General features: G+C 39.0%; 1 protein-coding gene across 1 annotated transcript in view; it reads right to left on the bottom strand.

Annotated features, from left to right (window-relative positions):
• ADGRG2 (adhesion G protein-coupled receptor G2) overlaps positions 1-21,327 on the bottom strand; it is a 56,010-nt gene extending 34,683 nt beyond the window's left edge. Inside the window, exons 1-3 of the mRNA XM_079323627.1 lie at positions 21,134-21,327; positions 9,960-10,078; positions 2,728-3,342 (exon numbers count right to left, since the gene is read on the bottom strand). Coding sequence (XP_079179753.1) covers positions 2,728-3,342; positions 9,960-10,077 — 733 coding nt within the window. The 5' untranslated portion in view covers position 10,078; positions 21,134-21,327. The remainder of the gene's footprint in view (positions 1-2,727; positions 3,343-9,959; positions 10,079-21,133) is intronic.
• Positions 21,328-21,846: the final 519 nt, after the last annotated feature.

Here is a 21,846-nt window from a genome sequence, read left to right on the forward strand (position 1 = left end):
TGAAAGTCAAAAGAGTATGTGAAAAAGAGAAGGCAATATCTTAATCTTGAAGGTTGGACAGGACAGTTTAGAGAAATCCAAATTGCCACAATGTACTCACTGGATTTTAATTAGGATAAAAAGCAGCCAAAAGCAACAGGCTAAAAGTTACAGCACCGACATCACAAAAGAGACAGCAGTGCTTTATCATCAGTGTTACTATTTATAGTTAAGGCCTAAATCATCTATTTTATTTATTCATTGAAATTTGTTAAAGATATCCCATCGTATCTGTGCTCCTTGCATACATGTACAGCGTAACAGTTTGGATATTTGCATTTGGATTAAGAAAGTTACTGTTTAATGTATAACTGAAATGATTAATGTTTAAACAGTGCATTTCACTGTGAAGTTATTATTAAAGGCAACATAAAAATATCACATGTAAAAATGACAACTGAAAAGCTGGTACTTACAGGTGATTAACGTTTCTTTTCAAGGATTTAGCACTTTAAACTCATTTATTTACTTGAGTGTTTGTTCTCTTAAACCACCCCAAACTTTAGATTACTCAGTAGACTTTTTTTCTTGGATTATACAGAGACAAGAGGGACATCATTCATATTGTCCACACTAAAGTATGTGGCTACAGAGCAATCACTCACCAAGGAACAGGATAAAGAAATTTTCCAAGGTTAGAATATGGAATAGTAAGCGCATCTTTCTTCACTTAGGCATTTTTAAATACCAGGAGGTGATCTGTAAAGTGAGAGACATTCAACCTGCACTCTTCACTCTAGCCCACAGCTGTTATGCTAGATCTCACTCTTAGCAAGAGGGGAATTATCAAAGGAACATGAAGAATGGACGTGGAAGGCCAGTGACGCACCAAGTGTGTGGCCTCCTGCCCAGCGTGCAGTGGCCACACCAACAGGAGACTGTCACTGGAAGGAGCAAGAGTTTCATCTTTAACTCAGATCTAAAAGTTCAGTGTTGAGAACCATTAGTCCAAGGAATGTGATCAGCCTCATCACAAAGTGGGAAGCAGTCAGATGTCCTTTCCTGCGAATCTTCAGATGCATAAAATATGTAGCTACTGCAAAGGTAATCCCAGTCATTTCTGGGGACTGAGCTACTCAGTTAATGTTGAACATACTTTTAAATGCTAAGCATGTATGTGAATCTTACCACAAACAGCATTTTGATCCTTATTAGACCCCAAATGGCTAAGAAAAAAAAATAATTTTGGCAATTTTCACATAAATAAATTATAAAATCTAAAGTAAAAGAATCAGAAGAGTCAACATAAAAAAAGGCAGGAAAATAGATGCTAAGTAAATCTAGACTTATTAATGCAATGGATCACTGTCAATGAGACACCAATGAGAGTATGGCTTACACTGCACTAAGACTGAGTGGTTAAGCAAAGAAGAAATCACAGAAATTATGGTAGCCATTGACAAAACATTTTACAAATAATTGTTTTATGTAGGCACAAAATGCCAACCAGGTCACAAAACAAATTCTGAAACTTGTCCTCCGGCACAATTATGACTGTAATGAACCACTTCCTTTTAACCTTTTGTGCCTACAGAGAACTTTCCTAAACTTTAGCCCTTTGCCAGTTTTGTTCACTGCAGATGTAAAATTAGATCCTTCTGCAGACTTACTACTCAAAGTCCTTCTGTTTTAACAAAAAACAGTTACAATAGAGAAGTTTCCCAAATGAGCTAATTTTTAAATGGATGTTCAAAGGAATTTACTTAAAAATCAGATTGTAAGAGTAGTAGTAACATCAATTAAAATCACCTGACACAGACTATTAGATACTTCTACCACAGAAGTTTTGTTATATATTGGACTGGTACTTACTAAATATATGCTTTTCATAGGATGACTTGGGGAGCTAAAAATGCATCTATTACCGTAGGGAGCCAAATAAACTAAAAAAATACCAGCAACCTTCTCTTTGAAAATCTGTTAATGTTCCAAGTTATCTAGAAATAACTTAGATTTAGCAGCAGAGATGGTCTCTGCACTGAAGCAAACCCCTGTCAGCATAGTTATTCAGTCTGGCTGAAGTTTTTTTTTCCAAAGCTCTGGAAACAATACATCTTATACACTAAATAGAGAGCTCTTGCAGGTAGACAAAGGGTTCCACAAGTTGCTAAATCATGAACTCTACAATTATTAATCAGTTGGGGCTGGAGATGGGCATTGCCTGATTAAGCTGCCCTGTGATGCTCAAGGATGCTCAATATTCAGAGCAGAAATTGCTAGAACAGAAAACAAGGAGGTTGTCCTTTCAGTGCATCAGTAAAAGAATAAGATGCTCCACTCTGACCGAGATTTTCCCCACTATCCAGACATGCCTCTCTCAGACGTCCTTTGTACCAAATGTGCATCTGGTAGGCAGAATGTTCCTCCTTTCAGCCTTAGGACTGTGTTCCCTCAAACACAGCCAGACACAAGTAGAAGAAAGGCATCCTTTCTTCAGGTCCTTTCTCAAGTCACACACCCCAACAAAGAAGTTGTGCTCCTAATTACAGCATCAAGGCCTAATGCTATACCTCTTCATTTGGATAAAACCTGGGAAAAGCTGCAGGCCCTTACATGAACTCATCAAGAATTTAGCTAGAAATTATTAATTAGACTAAGATCTTGTAAAATCTGGAAGAGAAACGCTAGACAAACTCAGATCAACTTTTGACTGAATTACTATTTCCAAAGCAATGCAGTGGTACTTACCACATGGTAAAGAGTTATCCTCTTCTATTGTTGTGTTATAGGTCCAATCCTCCTTTCTCCAGCGTATAACACCACTATCCTGGCAGTCCTCAGATTGTGTTATATTTGCCTTGTCCCACATTCTGAACAGGTACAGCTCTCCTGTCATACCCCGGTGAGAAGAGGCAGCTGTACCTTGCAGCTTTGAACAGCCAAGTAAAAACTGGCCTTTTCCAGGTAAGTTAACTTTCCCATTTAGTTTCTTGTGTGATTTTTCTGTTCCATTTATGAATACTTTCATCTCCTCATTGTCACTTTTCCACTGGATACATATTTGATTCCAAGTGCTTTTACGAAGTTTTACTGAAGTATTTATTTGTTTTCCAAACAACCATATCTTCAATTTACCATGATCTCCTGTAAGTCCAAGATCATACTTATTTGCAGAGAGATTGGTGTGAAGAGTTTTTTCAGCATATACATATGCTGTCCATTGACTGTTTGAATACAGCTTCAGATGCACACAGACAAGGAATTCTTTCAAAGGATGCAGAGAAATTCTTGAAGACATGCTCCAAGGATCTTCACATGCAGTCTTAAAGACAGCTTTGTATCGCCCAAGGAAATCCTCCTGATCTAAATAAAGAAAAGGTGATTTGTAAAATTATTTCGTCTTAAGATCATTTATAGGAAAATTATTCTTCCATATAGTACTGTTTCTAGGCATTTTCCTAGGAGATTTCAAAACAAAACATTGAGAAACAATCTTGCAACCTACTTCTTTGGACTTATTTTTGTGATGAGGAAGTGACAAAAGTGGAAGCAGTCAATAAATACTAGCTGCTCATGAAAGCTTTGAAGCAAAATTTATGCACAAGACCAAGGATGACCATGTAGAATCACAGAATCATTCAGGATGGAATCCAGGATCATCAAGTCCAACTGTCAACTCAGCACTGCCCGGTCCACCCTAAACCCATGTCCCCAGCTGCCACATCTACACATCTTTTAAGCACCTCCAGGGATGGACTCAAGCACTTCCCTCCACAGCCTGGTCCAATGCGTAGCAACCCTTTCTACAAAGAAACATTTCCTAGTACCCAATCTAAACCTCTCCTGGTGCAACTTGAGGCCATTTGCTCTGTTGGTTACTTGGGAGAAGAGACTGAGCCCCATTTCACTACTACCTCCCACGAGACTGAAAGCAAGAGGGTCTCCTAAGGGCCTTCTTTTCTCCAGGCTAAACAATTACATGTCCCTCAGCTTTTTTGGCCTTCTCTGGACTTACTCTAACTCTCAATGTCTTTGTGAAAATGAGAAGCCCAAAACTGAACATGGGATTTGAGATATGGCCTCACCAGTGCTGAGTACAGGGGGACAATCACTGCCCTGTCCTGCTGGTCACACTACTGCTATTCCAGGCCAGGATGCCACTGGCCTTCTTGGCCATCTGGGCACACACTGGCTCATGCTCAGCTGCTGTCAATCAACACCTCCAGATCCTTTTCTGCCATGCAGTTTTCCAGCCACTCCTGGGGTTGGAACCCCATGCCACTCCTGCATGGGGTTGCTGTGACGCAAGCGCAGGACCAGGCACTTGGCCTTGTTGAACATCCCACAACTGAGGCTTCACTCTGCTCAGGGGGCTAGGTACTCTGAGACTGAGGCAAAGAAAGCATGAAATACACCAGCCTTTTCCCCACCCTTTGTCACTATACTTCCCCCTTCATCCAATAAAGGCTGCATATTCTCCTTAGCAGTTATTTTGCTAATGTATTTATTTTTGGCTTTTATGGCAGTAGTCAGATTAAATTTTAGTTGGGTTTTGGCCCTGCCTAACCTTAAGGCATCCTTGTAGTCCTCCTGAGCTTCCTGCCCCTTCTTCCAAAGGTCATAAACTCTTCTCTCCTGAGTTCCAGCCAAAGCTCTCTGTTCAGCCAGGCTGGTCATCTTCCCCACTGGCTCATCTTTCAGCAGGGGATGACCTGCTCCTGCTCCTTTAAGGATTCCTTCTTAAAGAATAATATCCAGCCTTCCTGGACTCCTTTGCCCTTCAGGGCTGCTTCCCAAGTGATTCTGTCAATCAGCTCCCTAAACATGCCAAAGTCTCCCTTCCAGAAGTCCAAGGTGGCAGTTAAGCTGACTCCCTCCTTAAGTCTCCAAAAATCAAAATATTATATTTTGTGATTGCTGAAGTCTGCAACCACCACATCATTCACCAACCCTCTCTGTTCATAAACAACAGGTCCAGCAGGTACCTTCCCTATAAAACAAGTAGTTCCAGACAATGTCCCAAACACTGAAACTTGACCATAACTGTTCAGTTCTTGTAGGTGCCTTATTTCCTCCATTGTCCCAGTAAGGGAAAGGGCAGACTTTTGTGGTTGTAAATGTAAACTCTTGGGAGCTGACCATTATTTTGTGAAATATGCACACTTCATTCACATAATCATTATCATGGTTGTTTGCTTTACACTGCACACAGCAGCAACAAAATAAGAAAAAGCTCCTGTGGAACATGAAATGGAACAACAGAAAAATTTAAAAGCCTGTCAGATTCTCAGCCAGTGGAAGAGAACACACTACTGGCACCTTTCAGGAGGAATTATTTATCAATAAATATATGCAGAGCTTTTATGTATGCTCCAGAGGATGTATGGGATTAATCATGATTGGTCAGGGTTGGAAAGCAGGAAAAAATTATCCAACATAGGAAAAAAACCTTTTCCATTAGCTCCTCTGTAAGAAGACAAACTTCCAGACAACTTGGATCAGAGTTTTTTTCCAGGGTAGGTTATGTTCATAGTCCTAGTTAGCTGTGTCAAAATCACAGCCAGTTCTTCTGTAATGTTGTTAAGCAATCAGAGCACCAGCTTTCATCAGGCCAGTTCTGACAATTTCTCTGTCTCTCGACCTCCAGGCTCTCAAATCTCTTTTTCAATAGCAGCAAGGGAAAACAATGAGAAAGTTCCTAATTTCCAAGTGCAACTTGATAGGTACAACCTACCAGAAATATTTGAAATAGAAAATATCTCAATCCAGTTTAATGGAAAGTCATTGACACCTATTCTTCTTGCATCCTGTAGATTAGAGACTCTTTCTGCAATGCTAACTAGCAGATGCTTGCAGGCATTTTTCACAGCCTGGAATCATTCCTGAAGTTCAATATATGTGACTGAGGTGCCATGCAAGGCCATAGGCTAAACAAAAGCTCTCTGGGTACAGGCTAAAATTAGGTGAAAATCCTAACTAATAGACAGTGGATTCTGAATGATGAGTTAATACTTAGATTGGTTCTAAATGACAAAAGAGGAGAAAGAGATACTTGACCCAACAGCAAGCCTCCCCTGCCTAACTCTGCAGCATGAATTCACTCATTCAGTTTGGCCACTTGTCAGAGTCTGAAAACAAAATCTGGTATACTCGGCTAAGAACACTTCAGCATGGAAAACTAACTTTTAAAATTACTTAAAACTGGATGAAGAAGACTGGATAGGAAGGGAAACTGCCACAGAATATGAGACTTTTCAAAATGGGGGCTCAAATATATCTACCTAAGTAAAATTACAATAGTTTTCCACCTTACAGCATGGATGGATCATAATGAAACTGATATTATAAAGGAAATAGCCAGCTAGTTACATGCCAACATTGGTGACATGTTCCTTCCAAAAAAAAAAAAAAAAAAAAAAAAAAAAAAAAATTGCTCAAATCCTTCATTATTAAGTAGAAATTTTGCTGAAAGTTTTGCAAGACTTGCTACAGCAGCTGTTCCTTTAACAGTATATGTCAGAAGTGTACCTGCATGATTCATATAGCCTCCAAAATTCCTGTAAGCAATCCTGAGCATGCAGAGATGGCCAAATTGACTGGTAAAGGAAGTTTCCTGACATAGTTTCAAAACATGAAGTCACTGTTAACTACCCAAATTGACAGACTGGAATTCCATTCCTGAGCAAAAATACTGATCAAAAGTTGAAGTATAATCAGCAGACTTGGTTTTGGAAGTGAACAAATTCTGAGAGAGGCCTGATTTCGTGTTAAGCATTAAATCAGATATGATTTGCCAGATATTGATATGCCAATAGTGGATTAAAGGGCAACTAGATTCTACTACATTCTTTAGGGGAATTGTCACTTCAAAGTTGTTAGGGGAGCCAGAGTGGACATAATTTATAGATGAAAACACTTGTAAGACCGGTAGCTAACAGAAATTATGCAAAATGAGACCAGTCTGTTGATGATTATCCTGGTCTGCTTTATATAATCCAGGAAGACTGCTATTGATCAATATGCAAGGCCTGAAGAATTAATTTAAACTAAAAAAAGTGTTTACATAGAAAGGTCTAGCCCTCTGGAAACTGGCCCACATTACTCTAAACAGTCATTTAAAAAGTGCCAAAAAGGCATGACAAAATTCAGAGAATAGATACCAATACTATCTGAACTATTACAAGAAAGGCTGGAAATTTTAATATGCTTTATCTACCCAAAGAATGCTGAAAAAGCAGAAAGGAAATCATAATCATAGTTAGAAAATGCACTTTCTTGTTCCAAGTCAGTGCAGTACAGCATTATGTTAAAAATTAATTATCAGTATTATCTTAACTAAGTCTCCTTGACGTGTGGGTGGATGCATTGTAAGCAGGAGATGACATTACAGTAAAGCCTTTGGAAGATCTGTTAATCATCACTTATTTTCTCTAGCAATGTTAGCTGTGGGCTGTGACCCACCCTTGACCACGGAACTGAGGAGTCTGTCTCTGATAGAAGCATTCCTGTAGTCTCCTTCATTGTAGACAATACAATGCATTCAGAAAAGTAGCCATGAACACACCTTTATCACCACAGCACAGAAAAGGGAGCACAGTGAAAAGAATGCTTCAAACAGCTCCAGAGTAAGAAAAATCAGGAAAAAATAAATAATGATAATTTAAGAAGTCAAAAAATCCCACAATTTGGAGTGAAGAAAACTCCATTCAATAGTAATCATGGGCTGACTTTTCAATGTCTTTTGATAAATTTGGCACATAAGCCTTTTCAGAAATGCAAATTTTTTCTACTTACTATACTTATCTCTAAAACATGCAAAATCTGGGGTTTTTTCCCCTCCCTAAAACTAAAAGCATGTACTTAATAAGCACGTTCTCTTAAGCCTTAAAAGAAATCCTGAAACCTATGCACATACTTCCAAATGTTTAAAATGAAGTCTCTGAGAACGACAGCATAAACCAAAATGCATCTCTTTCTTCATTCTAAATATTTTAAGATAGTGATAATTGGTATCTTTACAAGAGATAGCCAACTGTAGGTATTAAGAATTTGACTTACTGATGCCCTCAGTACATAAGCATCAGTGCTATTTTCCTTATATTACTAATAACTACTGGATCAGTACAGCTGAGCATTAACACAGCCAGGTATTCTCTTGAGAAAAAATAGTCACAAGTTTATATGTCTGTACAATCTGGCTTTTAATTAGTAACTATAGTTATTAACTTCCTTGCAAGTGTTTGCCACCTGTGACACATTTGGCTCACTACAGTCCATTAAAATGATGTCAAAAGATTCTTGTATACCCACATATTCCATCTAGAGCTCATAACTGGTTTTTATAAAAAGTCTAAAATTTCAAACTTTCTACATGTGGGTCACTTGATTCTGCTGAATATTTTGAAAATCTGAAGCTAAGATCTGTTTCCCCAAAATCCATTTCATCCCTCCTTTTCATTCACCATTCTATTTGTGTGGCTGGGGATAAACAACATCACATTACCCAGAACCCCAAGCATACAAAAAAAAAAAAAAAAAAAAGGAAGTTCTTCCATCTTCATATTTTTTGGAGAACACAAACATACTTTGGCATCTCAGAGGAGGAGAGAACTGAGAAAAAATGCTGCTGACAGTACTAACTGCTGACAGCCTAAAACCAAACAACCCCACTAAAATAGTGGAAAAACATCAACACACTCTTGTGTCAGTTTAGCTTTCCTTGATGATTACTGACAGTTGTGATACAAAGGTGAAAAATGAAATCCCTCTTTGCTTGCTTCCTCAGACCTTTAGATACAGTTTAATTTTCCCTGGAAAAACTCTTCTATGACATCTGTCCATCTGCTGAGCAGCTCTGTCCTTTTTACTATTTAAAGTACAAGAGGTTAACATCTCTCCATCTCAGTAGCAGGTTTATCAACTGAATCTCAGATTCTGTCTCAATAGAAACATTTTATAAGTTATTGTATCTGGAGAATTAGAGTCAAAACAAGTCTAGTCTGTAACCTATGAAACCTCATTGGCTGTACAACGCTATTAAGTAGATAAACTTCAATTAAAAAAAAAAAACAGGCAGTGAATCTGAACTGAAAGAAGTTATGACTAGAGTCAGAAGTACTAGTAGAGTAAAATAACATGCCATGACACAGAAAGCAGCTTCTGAAAACTAGTCATTAAGTGCACAGCAAAAAACACTCTGTATTTTTTAATACACTAAGCACATTATTAACATGATAAATGCATTACACACTATTGACATAAGGAAGCTTTATGAATGACAAGCACTGTTATCTTTATCAGCTGATGCAGAGCAGTAACAGACTAACCATCAGTTTACACAACAGCCATGAAAAAACACAAATTATTTTACTTCACTTTATTGTACTTTACCTCACACAAAAGCATCCCTATGTCAGTTATCCACAAGAACCTTGTGAGTTTATTTTCCATTTACTGTTACATAAAGAGCATAAACTGCCAAGTTCAAATATGTCATTTTTGTTACATGTTTTGGACCTTACTACCTTTTCCTTAGCCATATTCAGATCCACAACCAAGATCAATGCAGGAGATATTCTACACTCACACGCTCTAAATACAGCAAAGCTCAAAGGATCTTGGGGTGTTTTTGTAAGAGCAGTGTAAAAGATTTAAGAACATGTTCTGAAAATAGTAACACTTCCAGCTCAAAAAAACCCCAGCAATAAAATAATTTGTCTTGTTATTACAAATTGTGTTTTGGTTCTCTCCTCATCCATAGCCTACAAGAAGTTACTATCAATGGTGTAATATGAAAACATAAAAAGCATCCAAAATGCTAAGTACCAACTGCTTCATTTCTTGTTAGTTACAGTTTTCCCTCTTGATTTCAAGAGGCAAAAACTTGCCTGTTTTAATATATTCAAAAGTTCTATTCACCAAAACTAATGTTATTTATTTGGAATACGAACACTAGACAAACCAGGAAAAAATTCTCTTACCTTTGCTTGCTGTAGCCAAGAACAACTGAAGTAAGAGAACTGCTTGAACAATCCTGAATCTCAAGAAAATGTCCTGTACTCTGCCAACACAGCAGTGCTCTTTTCCCCAGGCAACCATCCTAGAAGAAATAGATAAATAAATAAATCACAACTACTAGAAAATGTTTATATGTGTGGACATTATGACAAAATATGTTTCCAACATGAGCACAAATCTTCTCAATCCTGTTGTACTATTGTGTGTACACTGCACAGAAATGCACTGTATATTGCCAAGACACTAAGAGAGAAAGAGATGTTTGTTAAAAGGGAAAAATACACCAAAACAACAACAAAACAAACCCATCCAAGCTCTAATTCTCCAAAGACTACAAATACATCAGAGCATGGCCATGACTCCTTGCAATAAGACAAATAAGACTTTCAGCATTTGAAAAACAAACAAACCCCTCCAAAAGATTCCCACAAAACAGCAAGAAAAAACCCAACCAAAAGCTGACAGAGCAAGCATCAAGAGGTTGTCCAAAAGCTTTAATAATCTCAGTAAGTATGTAAGAAACATCTCTTCAGTCCACTACCCACACCTTCTCTCATGTGACACTTCAACAGCAACACTAAGAACTAAGAAGGATTTTGATTCCCAACCCTCATCTCATTATTAAAACAAGAAGCTACTGAAAAAAAAAATAAATGAGAGACAAATGTCATAAACCACTGTGGACAGCAAGTTCATATCAAGAAAACCTGTTTTGTCCACCTTTCTTCCTAGTGATGGCTGTTTAATGTGAGCAACAGGACAAAAGAAAATGTGTAGGAAAAAGAATATGACTCCTATTATAAGAGATACTATCCTACGAAATATTTTTTTAAGATCTTTTAAAAAAAAGGTGCGTCTGAATATTTCACATGCTGAAAGAAACATCATTCAGGTGCTTTTTGCACACATTAGTTCTTAAATAAAAAAAGTTTATATACATAGTGGCAAGTGATTCTGTAGCTGATTCTTAAAACATGCAAAGCAGTAAACTTCTCATATTAACATCTTCCATTAATCAACTTTAGGGTAGATCAGAGCATTCTGCATGACACCAGAAGTTTAACTTGGCCATCATAAGTTGGGTGCATGTGCAAGTGCACTGGTTAGCACTCACACTGCTCACAAACTGCACTCTACTTCTGCTCATGCTATGTCAGGCTGCAGTAGCTTCCCTCCTTTTCAGGCATTGTTAGATGGTGAGCTGTATCAGGAGTTTTAAATTTTTTTAAGGCTAGGGCTAAAATGTACTTTTTTTGCAAGCATTCACACAAATATTTATTAAATATTTATTAATTTAAAATGGTTACTGTGGGTTGAACTCTGCAAGAAAAGTGCCACAGGAATAAACCAAGAAACAGTGAAGTTGCTAAGGAACTGAAACTTTAAAAATTGATTAAACATACATGCAAATAAATTATAACCATATAACAACACAACATAGCATAAAGCAAAGATTTCTTAAAAAATTAAGAGCATTGCAACAGTGTTGCCAGTGTTTTCAAGAATTATGCAACATGCAATACTTCTAACAAATAAAAAAGAGCTGGCAAAATAAATCATATGCTAAAGCAATGATCACATCTAACCTATGCATGAATAGATCAAATCCAAACAAAAACAAGTAAAAAAGGGAAGAAATGTCAATAGTGAGCTAACATTCTAAACATCCCCAAAACACATGTTCAAACCTGTCCTCAGCTTGCTTCTCTGAATGTCTAAAAATCATATCTTAATAAAGTTGTTCCATTAGCAATCTAAGTAGCAGAATTAAATTAATTCTCCTAACATAATGAAAATTGTTGTGCTTACATACATCTGACAACTTCAAGGACGGTGCATTTACAGTGTAATTTCCTAGGGCTAAAAGAGATGCCCAGCCAAAACCTGTTTCCTTTCTTTGCTTACTTACATTTCCCAGTCTAGTCTCAAATCAGGTCACTTCCAAGCAAAGCCAAGCTGCATATCTATTCTTTCATTTTATGGGGAAATGTTCTGTACACTAAACCATCCATCCATAGTGATGTATTTAGACAACAAAACAAACACAACTTCCAGCATCCCTTTACTACCTGGACACCAAGAATTTGACATGTGAATGGGATGGAGCCCCAAAATACTCAGTGGCATCCAGAAGCACAGCTATTGATGCTGGCAAGTAATGGAGGACAAGCTGCTTGCTTTGTGTCACATACTATACTGATTCAGAACACTCCTACATTCCCTGCTTTTGGTTTTCTCCTTAAGGCTCAGTCCTGCAAAGAGATACACATGAAATGAGCTGACTAGGACAGAGGTTTACTCATGGACCACCAACCATGCCTTCTATTTTGTTTGGCAGAGCTCATTAGACAATGAAGTTAGCATCTCATCCCCCAGAAATAAAAACTGCATCACAAAAGCCTAAATTTGAGTACAGGACCCAAGAAATTCCTGGTGGTGACTCCAGCCCTTTCTGAGCACTCCATAGGCCTGAGGAGTTTGAATGGAGCTTCCTCTAACTCTGGCATTTCAGGGTGAGCTTTGCTAATATTTGTCGAGTGTTCAAACAAAATTCTGTAATAAGTATTTTCTGTACATTCAAGTTTTTATCTCATCTGGTGTTTTTTGACATTGTTCTCACTTCCAGAGATGGGCCTGGCAAAGACTAGTAGGGCCAGAATAAGAGCTTCTTGTTGACTGAACAGTCACATCAAGAACTCCAAAACTATTCAAAGCTATGAATGAAAATTAATGATCCCAGGCAAAGCAATAAAATCCAGATAGCAGGAAACTGAGTAAATGTATAAAGTGAAACTATGACGTGGTTACAGCTCCACTGACTTTTTGCAACACTTTGGATAGTTACACTAGTTCAGGATTTGTTCCAATGTCCAGATAAAATATACAATTAAGAGAGTCGGGAAAATAACATTTGTGTTCCTTTCTTTGTGCAACAATTTTGTTTAGACATTACCAAAGAAAAATGTGCTGCTGTCTTTGGTACATGTTTTTAAGAAAAAAAAAGCAAGATATAAAATACAATTTCACTATATCTATTCAAATAAAGATCATATGATACATTCTAAAACATCTGACCATAATGTTCTTCTTAAACTCATTTAAGCCCTTTTCTGTACTAGAATCCTAAATCTTTATTCTTAATGAGCAGTACTATAATCAGAGATATATAGTTGTGGACATTACAGAATTAGGCATAAGGGATTCTTTTCATTTAATATTGATTTGCTCATGTGTTCAAATGAACATTTGTATTTTTCTTTGTAATAGACCAATACAGTGTGACTCAGGGAGCCCAGCATAATTATGCATAGTTTTTGCAGCAGGACGAAAAATTTTCACATGTATATCAAGCAAATCTAATTAAGTACAACAGTTATGAGCCACCCAAGTGTGGGAAAGAATTCTGTGCACAGACTTCAGGTAAAGATGTATCCAGCTGGTTTCACCTTCTCAGTTACAGCTAAGTTTTTATTTACAAAGAGCTAAGTGTCTAAAATAGATGACAATATAAAACATTTCTTTATGGTCAGCAGAAAAAATGAAAATTCATAAAATAGGAATTACAGGCTCAGGCATAAATCTGTTACATCCTGTTTGCTCTCTATGAAGAGAATTTTATTTTGACCAATGACAACATTGTATACAGGTCTCACAACACTTCACACCATTTTTTAATTTGAAAATTGGCATATAATAATTGACAGTGCTTTTTTTAAAACAAATGATCAAACATACTTTGAAAATATGGGGGATTTTTTTGTCTGCTGTGTTATAAATGTTGCAGTTCTGCATTAGTATCACACTCCTTGCAAATTAAAGAGGTTAGTGGAAACAAAGTCAGGAAGATGGTGTAAAAAAGGAGCCTGTATTCCCATCATCAATAATAATTAGTTCATGCTCTGCTATTTTACTTTATACTTTCCAAGTGTGCACCCATATTAACATATCAAGACATTTAGCACTTACCTTCAGCAACTGCTTGCCTTGTAGTACAGCAGATATATTTTCATAGGATTAAAGATGAAGAAAGTGCAAAATATAAATACAGCAATTTTGTGTTCTGTAACGTATTTTGTTAAATCACTTTTGGAAAAATTTCACATCCAAATTTCACAATTCCTGTTGAAAATACATATTTACTGGCAGTTTTTAACATTTAATAAACTACTGTTCTTTTATGCTAAGTTTTAGCCAGAGCAGGTTCTCACTGCCAATGCATAAACAGCTGGTTACAGAAAGTTATGTTGGAAGTCATGGCCCAAAGCAATCATTCATTTACTTCCAATCATGCTGCTTCTAATTCACTGCTGGACCTCAAACTGCTTTGTTCAAGCCACACTTATTTCATCCATAGTCCTTGGGTCTCATTCTGTCTTCTGTATTAATCTCCTACTAAGATTTTGTGTTTCAATAAAAATATTTCCCAAATTTATAGAAGTTACTGCTGAGGAGGAGGATAATAATGAATGGTAAGCTTCTGGCTATTCTTCTGTGACATTCTGCCTTATTCAGGTCTATACCAGGTGATAAAAGGCTAAAATGAGGAAGATAAACACATCATATTGCCCAGGTATGAAAGCTTCTTGATGTCTTTCCTTTGAGAAAAATAAGTCTTCTTCCATCAACTCCTTATATTTTCCAGACTAGAACCAAAACACAGTAAAATTTTTATGTTATTTTTAAATTTTGGCTGAAGCAACTTAGATGTAATAGGGAGGACACTTATGTTGGAAACTCTTGTGTCACAGTAAATCTTGGCACATAAAAGAATTTACTGACTTAACAGCAGAAGTAGCACCATTAAAATGTTGTTCCATGGGGGGTTATGTGTTTTTCCAGAAGACAGTAATAGGATTATTACTGTCTGATAATAATTTGGTTTTCATTAATTTTCCCCAGTGTTAGTCATGTCTGTAAAAACTGTATTCTATATAGTCACCATGTTCATATAGTCACTTCATGTAAAACACCACCTGTTTCTTAAACTGCAATAGTAATGTGTTCGAATTCAAGGATTTTCTTCCTGATACAATTCTTTACTGTTTTCAAGGATATGAAATATTTTACTTTTTAATAAGTGGGCTTACAGAGAGCAAAAAGCCACTTAAACACAGACATCAGTCATCTGCAAAATTCATGGACAGTTGATTAAGCTCTTCACAGAACTGGGGGATCAACTCTGAGAAATTCGTTCTTTTGTTCAGCCTTTCAACTGTTGCAGGATCCTGGCACTAGAATGACTTTTTAATATATTTTGTTTTATAAATGCCCAACGGTGCAAGCCAAGGTCTGCCTTCAGTTCAACTCACAGATCACTTTAGATTCATGCAAAAGTGTAAAATTAACCACTGGGATTCAGGAGTGGAACATGCTATTGGATGGCTCTCCATTATGGACCTCAGGGCCAAAAAACCTGCACTTTTAGTACTTAGTTCTCCTGAACAGCAACTCGTGCTCTATATAGTGCAAAAATAGGACAGGGGACAATTACAAGCAAGTTTTGTTCCCTCTTACACAGACTGGAAATGTTTCACCTCTTCATATCCAATTGTCACCTGGGAGATGAGCAAGAGGCCTTGCTTTAGCTCTTATAAAAGTTTTACACTATCCAGGAAATCCTTATCTGCATGGTATATTCCCTCAAGAGTACAATTTTACCTACACCCTCTATTAATTCTAGAGCAAACTAAAAAGCCTGTACTGACAATGCCTGAGCAGGTTTCCTCTTAAAAGAGTTTACAAAGTACTGATAAAGCACGACAAGCAGAGATGCAATAAAAGTAGTTATGTTTGCCACTAGTCTAATTATTTCAACTTCAGACAGGTTGTTTGCATTTTCCTTTATACTTTGGGGTATGGAAGTATATAGGTTTAAAGGAGGGGGAAACAACAAGATGTGTTCTGCAGAGTAGAAGACCACACAAAGGTTGGCACATCAGAAAAGATTAAAAGTACACTATACATGCACCTTGAGCCATATAAAAGCATAAGAAAAGCCATACAGAGATATAAGCACAAAAAAGTACACAAAAAGTTTTCAAAACCCTTTGTATTCAGCTACAGAGCTTGAATTGATGCAGACAGAAAGAGAGAAGGACAAAGACTTTTCTAAACCTCAAATATTCATATCAGTGAGCAATGCAAGCAGGCTGTGAGGAGTCAGGTGAGCACCAGGTATGCCAAAAAAAGACTATCCAGCTCATGCTTTCAATTTTCCTACTTTAAAAAAAAAAAAGAGTTCTGAAAGTCTCATCTTACTGTAAGTGGAGGAAAATAAAAAGTAGGAAAATTAAAAGTAAATAGTTGTTTCTTCTCAGTTTACACTTTTCTTCCCCACTCTCCTTTCCAAGTTCTCCTGGCTTGAATAGCAATACCCTAAAAAAGAAATTATACTGTGATTTCATCCTAAGCTTCACTTTATGGACTTAACAGGTCTCCGGGATCTTGCACTTGGAGCCATTAAAATTTCTCTGGAAGCTAAGAAGCACAATATTTGTTGGAGGTTATTGGTTGAAAGGAAAGGGGGGCTGGTTTATAGCAGTCTCTCAGACTCAGTTAACAGCCCAATGACCAAAACTAATAGTTTGTGCCACAGAAATAAAACCCATCAGTTTGGAAAGATGGCTGCACTGAAGCAAGCACCTTCTAAAGTCCCACTAAAACTGATACAGAACACAGCATCACTACCCTACACAGCCTAAGGAAATACAGTCATGTTGGCACTTTGATCTCCACATGGGGTAAATATTTAGGGAACCTCTACTAATTAACAGATTTTAGGAAATAGGGTTATGCCCAAACAACATCCTGGGCCTCCTTTAGCACTTCTCCTCCCCAGGGTTCAATGTAAGTGTCTGCAGAGGAACAGGAGCTGGTAACATTGCCCATGTTAGAGTGAACTATAACTGAAACAAGTTAGTCAATAGCAAACATTTGTAAACACTTGAAAGTCATCACATAGGTGAGTAGAAGACTTGAAAGCAACTTCAGAAAAGTTTATTTCAATCTGAACCATTTTTGTGTGCACTCCCAGAAATGTATCAGCTCAAAAAATTTACTTTGTACAACTACACTCCACATGGCTATTTTCACCATCACCACCTCTATAAAATAAATGATTAGCCTTTGCAGAAATAAACCACAATCACCACACTGCCAACTATCTGAAACATACATGAAGGTGAAAGAAAGCTTTTTTTAACCCAACTTGCATGAACACAAGGACTATGCTACAAATAAGTAATGGAGGAACAAAGCCCCTTCAAAACATGAAGCCCATCAGAAACCCATTCAGTCAGCTTATGTCCATAATTAATTTGGTGCAATAGAAACAAAGGTATTCAAAGTCTGGCTGCAAACTTAGAACTTAAATATAGAATTTAGCATCAGTCACAATCAGGTATTCCCAAATATCTAATAAATCCAGGCAGAGAAGCACAGTCCTTTTTTCTCTGAAGAAAGGGACTTACTAAGAGAATATTTTGACCATTAAAAGCATCAGTAAAAGATGAGTTTTGTTATGTGTGCACAATAACATTTCCACAATTATCATGATCACATTACTCCTTGTTTTTCTAATTCTACCATTTCTAAAAGTGCCACATCTTGTCAAATATGACAACTTCTGGCAAACCTTCTGATGGATCTCATAGACCTTAACTCCTCAATTATTCCTTTATGGAACACCATAAATGAGAAAATTATTTGTGAGGGGTTGTTCTTTTTTGGTAACTAGGGCATCACTTGAAGTAGTCATGCAAATTTCAGCAAACAGAAATGCTACAATAAAGTCTAGTAATTTTCTATAAATTCTACAGATTGAAAACGTATTTTAAGTAGATTGAGAAACCCATAAAGTATTTCTTTTTTATCTACTGTCTTATCTAGTATAACTGACATTCTACAGTTTTCTTTTAAAATAAACAAAAATAAGCTAATCATGTTACTAGCTATACTTTTTCCATGAACTGTTAAGAACACCACATCTAAGCAGCCAGCAGAAGAGAACCTAGAGCAGAACAACAAAATCTCATATTTATAAGGCACTATCTGAAAAGCAGCTGTTGTGTCAAACAGTATCTATAATTCTGTGCTTCAGAAGTCATCAATAAAAGAAAGGCAGAAAACAGAGTCTGGGACTTGAACTGCCAGACACACTTCTAAAATCTTGTATCAGTTCCACTGCTTAACATCTGCAATAAAACTGTCCTGAATCTGATGTAGGTAGCACTCATAGGCTGAATACCTGTGGCATACCAAATATTCAGTTCACAGCTGAAGATAAATCTGCAGGGGAGTTTGAGATGGATTTTTAACTTTGATTTAATGTCAGCTACAAAAGACCCTTTGTCCATCCTGAAAAACAATGAATTTCAAAGGTATTTTGTCACAAAGAGAATGCAAGACTCCCAAGTAAGTGAGTCCTATTAATTACTATATAGTTATACAAGCTTATCTTTTTCATAGGGTAATTATAGAGCCTTTCCAAACTGTAACTCCACTGGCTGGAAAGAGTAAGACCCTCATAATCATGAGCACCTGTCTAACAAACAAAACCATCAACTCCATTCATGTCCATAAGCTGAGTAGCACCTACCAACAAATTAATATTCTCTAAATCCTTGCATCTGGAAAAGAGCAAAGCTTTTAACTGAACCTAGATATTCAAAACCACTAGCAGACTTACCATTTATCATAAAGCTAACATTTCAGACCAAATAACATAACTTATTCATGGTAATCCTTATGTTGAAGTCGATGAGATTACTTGTGTGAGCTACCCTTACTTTGGCCTTCAAATAATCTAATCTAATATTCCACTGAAAACGTAAAACTCAGGTGCAGTGGTCAGTTTTAAAGCTAAACTGCATTTGCCAAGGCTAGTGATCATGTTACATATTAAGAACTAAAAACTTTCCATATTTAACAAGAGTTATTCTCCCATGAACTCCAAAACTTTCTCAGTCTGCCAGCACTCTACAGTTACTAGTGGAAGACCTGACTAAAAGCACTCACAGCACAAAAACTGTATGAACTGAGTAATTAACTTGAGAAAGGAAATTTGGTCTTTCATCTCTCTCCAACTGGTCATAACCTGAGCCAATTTCTGTTGATGCATTAGAAACAGAAGTTTAACATTAAATTTGCAAGGCACTGAAGAAAAAAGAACATGCTAACAAACTCCATTGGATACACAGATTTACCTTAGAATATAAAAGTAATATTAATAAAGATACCAATAACATTAGTTCACTCGGTACCATAGAAGAAATGACATAATATTATCTTACAGTGTAAGTAGAAGATTTTGTGGCCCCAATTTGTATCAGAGCAAATTTTATCTATGTGTAATTTTTCCTGCATCTTCTTTCACTTCTGCTTTGAATGCTCTGAAGCACTCTGCTTCAGAGATTTGTCTTCTTCATTAAATTGTAAGCGTGCTTCCTCAGTGAAGACAAGTACTTGGAGATCCTCCTAAGCAAAGACACAGGTTTTGTTCCTTAGTTTAATTCAACAAACACACTACTTGGTCACTTAGCAGAGGAACAAATTTTGCTCGTTTCTCCCATGGAAACAGTTACAGCAGTCTGCTTTCCACTTGGGAATACCCTTAAGGTGGAAAGCTTAAGAACAGGAATATCAGCTTGTGCAGTTCTCTTCTAGGGATGATGTACACTGCATGCAAGTAAAAAGGAACAACATGTTCTGAGTAGACACACATAATGCCAGATTTGCTTTTTCAGTACAAGTGACAGGATTGAAGACACAACTGATTTGTTTTGGGATTGATATTTCTTAGATCTGGGGGTTATAAGATCTATTTTGGCTCATGTTGAAGCCCATTCTGACACACCTTCAGCCTTACTCTGAATTCAGTAGGGAGGTTGGCCCAGATGACCCACTGTGGTTCCTCCCAATCTTACCAATTCTGTGATTTCATGTAAGTCAAAACCAGCCCAGGCTTGTACAATAACACATTTAATTTGCTGGATAAGCACACATTGAGCTAGTTTACAAACATTTATTCCCCATTTCCATATAAATCAATGCAAGAAAATAGCACAGTAAAAGCAGCGGAGTTCAGTACTGTTACAAATACTATCCATGAATGACAAAACCTATATATTTCCAAAGGAAAAATAAATTCAGTCAAGAAATGATGCTTCCAGTACATCTAGTCAGCGAACATGACAAAGATAACCCAGACAAATCCCTCGGTCGAAACAATTACTGTGCACAAAAGGGACTCTGAAGACGTCACTTTCAGGGATACGGGTTTCCTTGCAGAATGTATGGGAAAGAAGCAGGGAAACTTTCAAGTTGAATCTATTCTCTGCACCGGTTCCCACGGAAAACGCATGTGCGAGCTAACCCCGACCCGGTCTAGCAACACTGCCCCACCGGGACACCAGCTTCTCTTCGTCCAAACCACATTCAAACCCCACCAACGCCTCTACCAAAATTAGTCACTTTTTACGCCAATTTAAACACTTTACTAAACGTTTCTCGCCGTTGACTGATTAAGAACATAAAATAATGCTGGAAAGCTGAAGGAGAGTTTCCCACCAGCAACACCGAGAGCTGTACCTGGTGAGCAGCGCGGCGCCGCTCAGGACGAAGCCCGGCCGCGCCACCCGCAGCCCCTCAGGCGGCCTCGGTCCGCACCGGCCCGGCGCGAGTCCCAACGGGCCCAGCCCCGCCGCGGGACTCCCCTCAGCCCCCCGGGCCGCGCTGCCCGGCCGGGCGAGACCCGCGGAGCCGCTCCAGGGGACTCCCCTCAGCCCCCGGGCCGCGCTGCCCGGCCGGGCGAGACCCGCGGAGCCGCTCCAGGGGAGGACCTGTGACTAAGCGGGAGCCGCGGAACCTGCCCGCGGAGGTCGGAGCTCCCCGACCTGCGCTCCTCCGCCGGCCCCTCGGGACCTCCCCGCCCTAACCTCGCTCGTCTCTCCAAAAGAGTCGGCGGGAAAGCCCATTCTGAGGGAGCCGCGCACCTCTGCCGCCCGGCCCCGCACAGTCGCTCACTCCACCCGCCTCAGGGCGACTCCCGTTCCCGCAGCCGCCGCGCTGCCGGTCCCTCCCGCCCTCGGGAGCTCCCTGCTCCTGCCGCCTCTGCTCCCGCGAGCCCGCAGCCGCTCACCTGGCGCCGGGCGGCCGCCCGTCCCGTCCGTGCTGTCCCGTCTGTCCCGCCCCGCCGCGCCGCTCGCTCAGCACTGGGCACAGCAGGCGCGCCGGCGGCCCCGGCAGCTGGGACAGCCACTGGACGGGGGCGGAGGCAGTCGAGGGAGGTGCTGCAGAAAGCCGAGGGAAGCCGGCGCGGCGGCAGCCGGCGGAGCCGCCCGGGAGCGGCCCCGCCGCCCCTCGGCAAGGCGGGCTCGGGGCCCCGGCCCCTCCCGCCGCGGCCCCGCGGGGCGGGCGCGGTCCCCGCGCTGCGGCAGCGCCCGGGGCGTGAGGCCGGCCCGGAGCGGGCTGCGGGCAGCGAGCGGCGCCGGCTGCGCTGCGACACGGCTTGGGGACACTTGGTGGCTGCACACAACCAACTCGGGGGAAGGAACTACTACTGAGAATGAAATGTTTCACATTTCTTGGTGGGCAACGTGTTCAGGGTTAAGCCAGCCTTCTCTCTTGTAAAGTTTACTTCACCTGTAAAACAGACTTAACTACATTAAGCCCTAATGTTACATAGATTTTGCACATTTAGCAGCATTTCAATGAGATTCATACCTTCAGCCCAATCAGATTATTAGTAGTGTAAATGAGCTTCACTATCACGACGGCAGAAAGCTGAAGCTGTGGCGCTTCTCTTCCATTTTTCAATTGCTTGGTATGAAGCATATTCTGAAAAGGCAGGAT

Source organism: Erithacus rubecula (assembly GCF_903797595.1).
Source record: "Erithacus rubecula genome assembly, chromosome: 1".
Taxonomy (NCBI): domain Eukaryota; kingdom Metazoa; phylum Chordata; class Aves; order Passeriformes; family Muscicapidae; genus Erithacus; species Erithacus rubecula.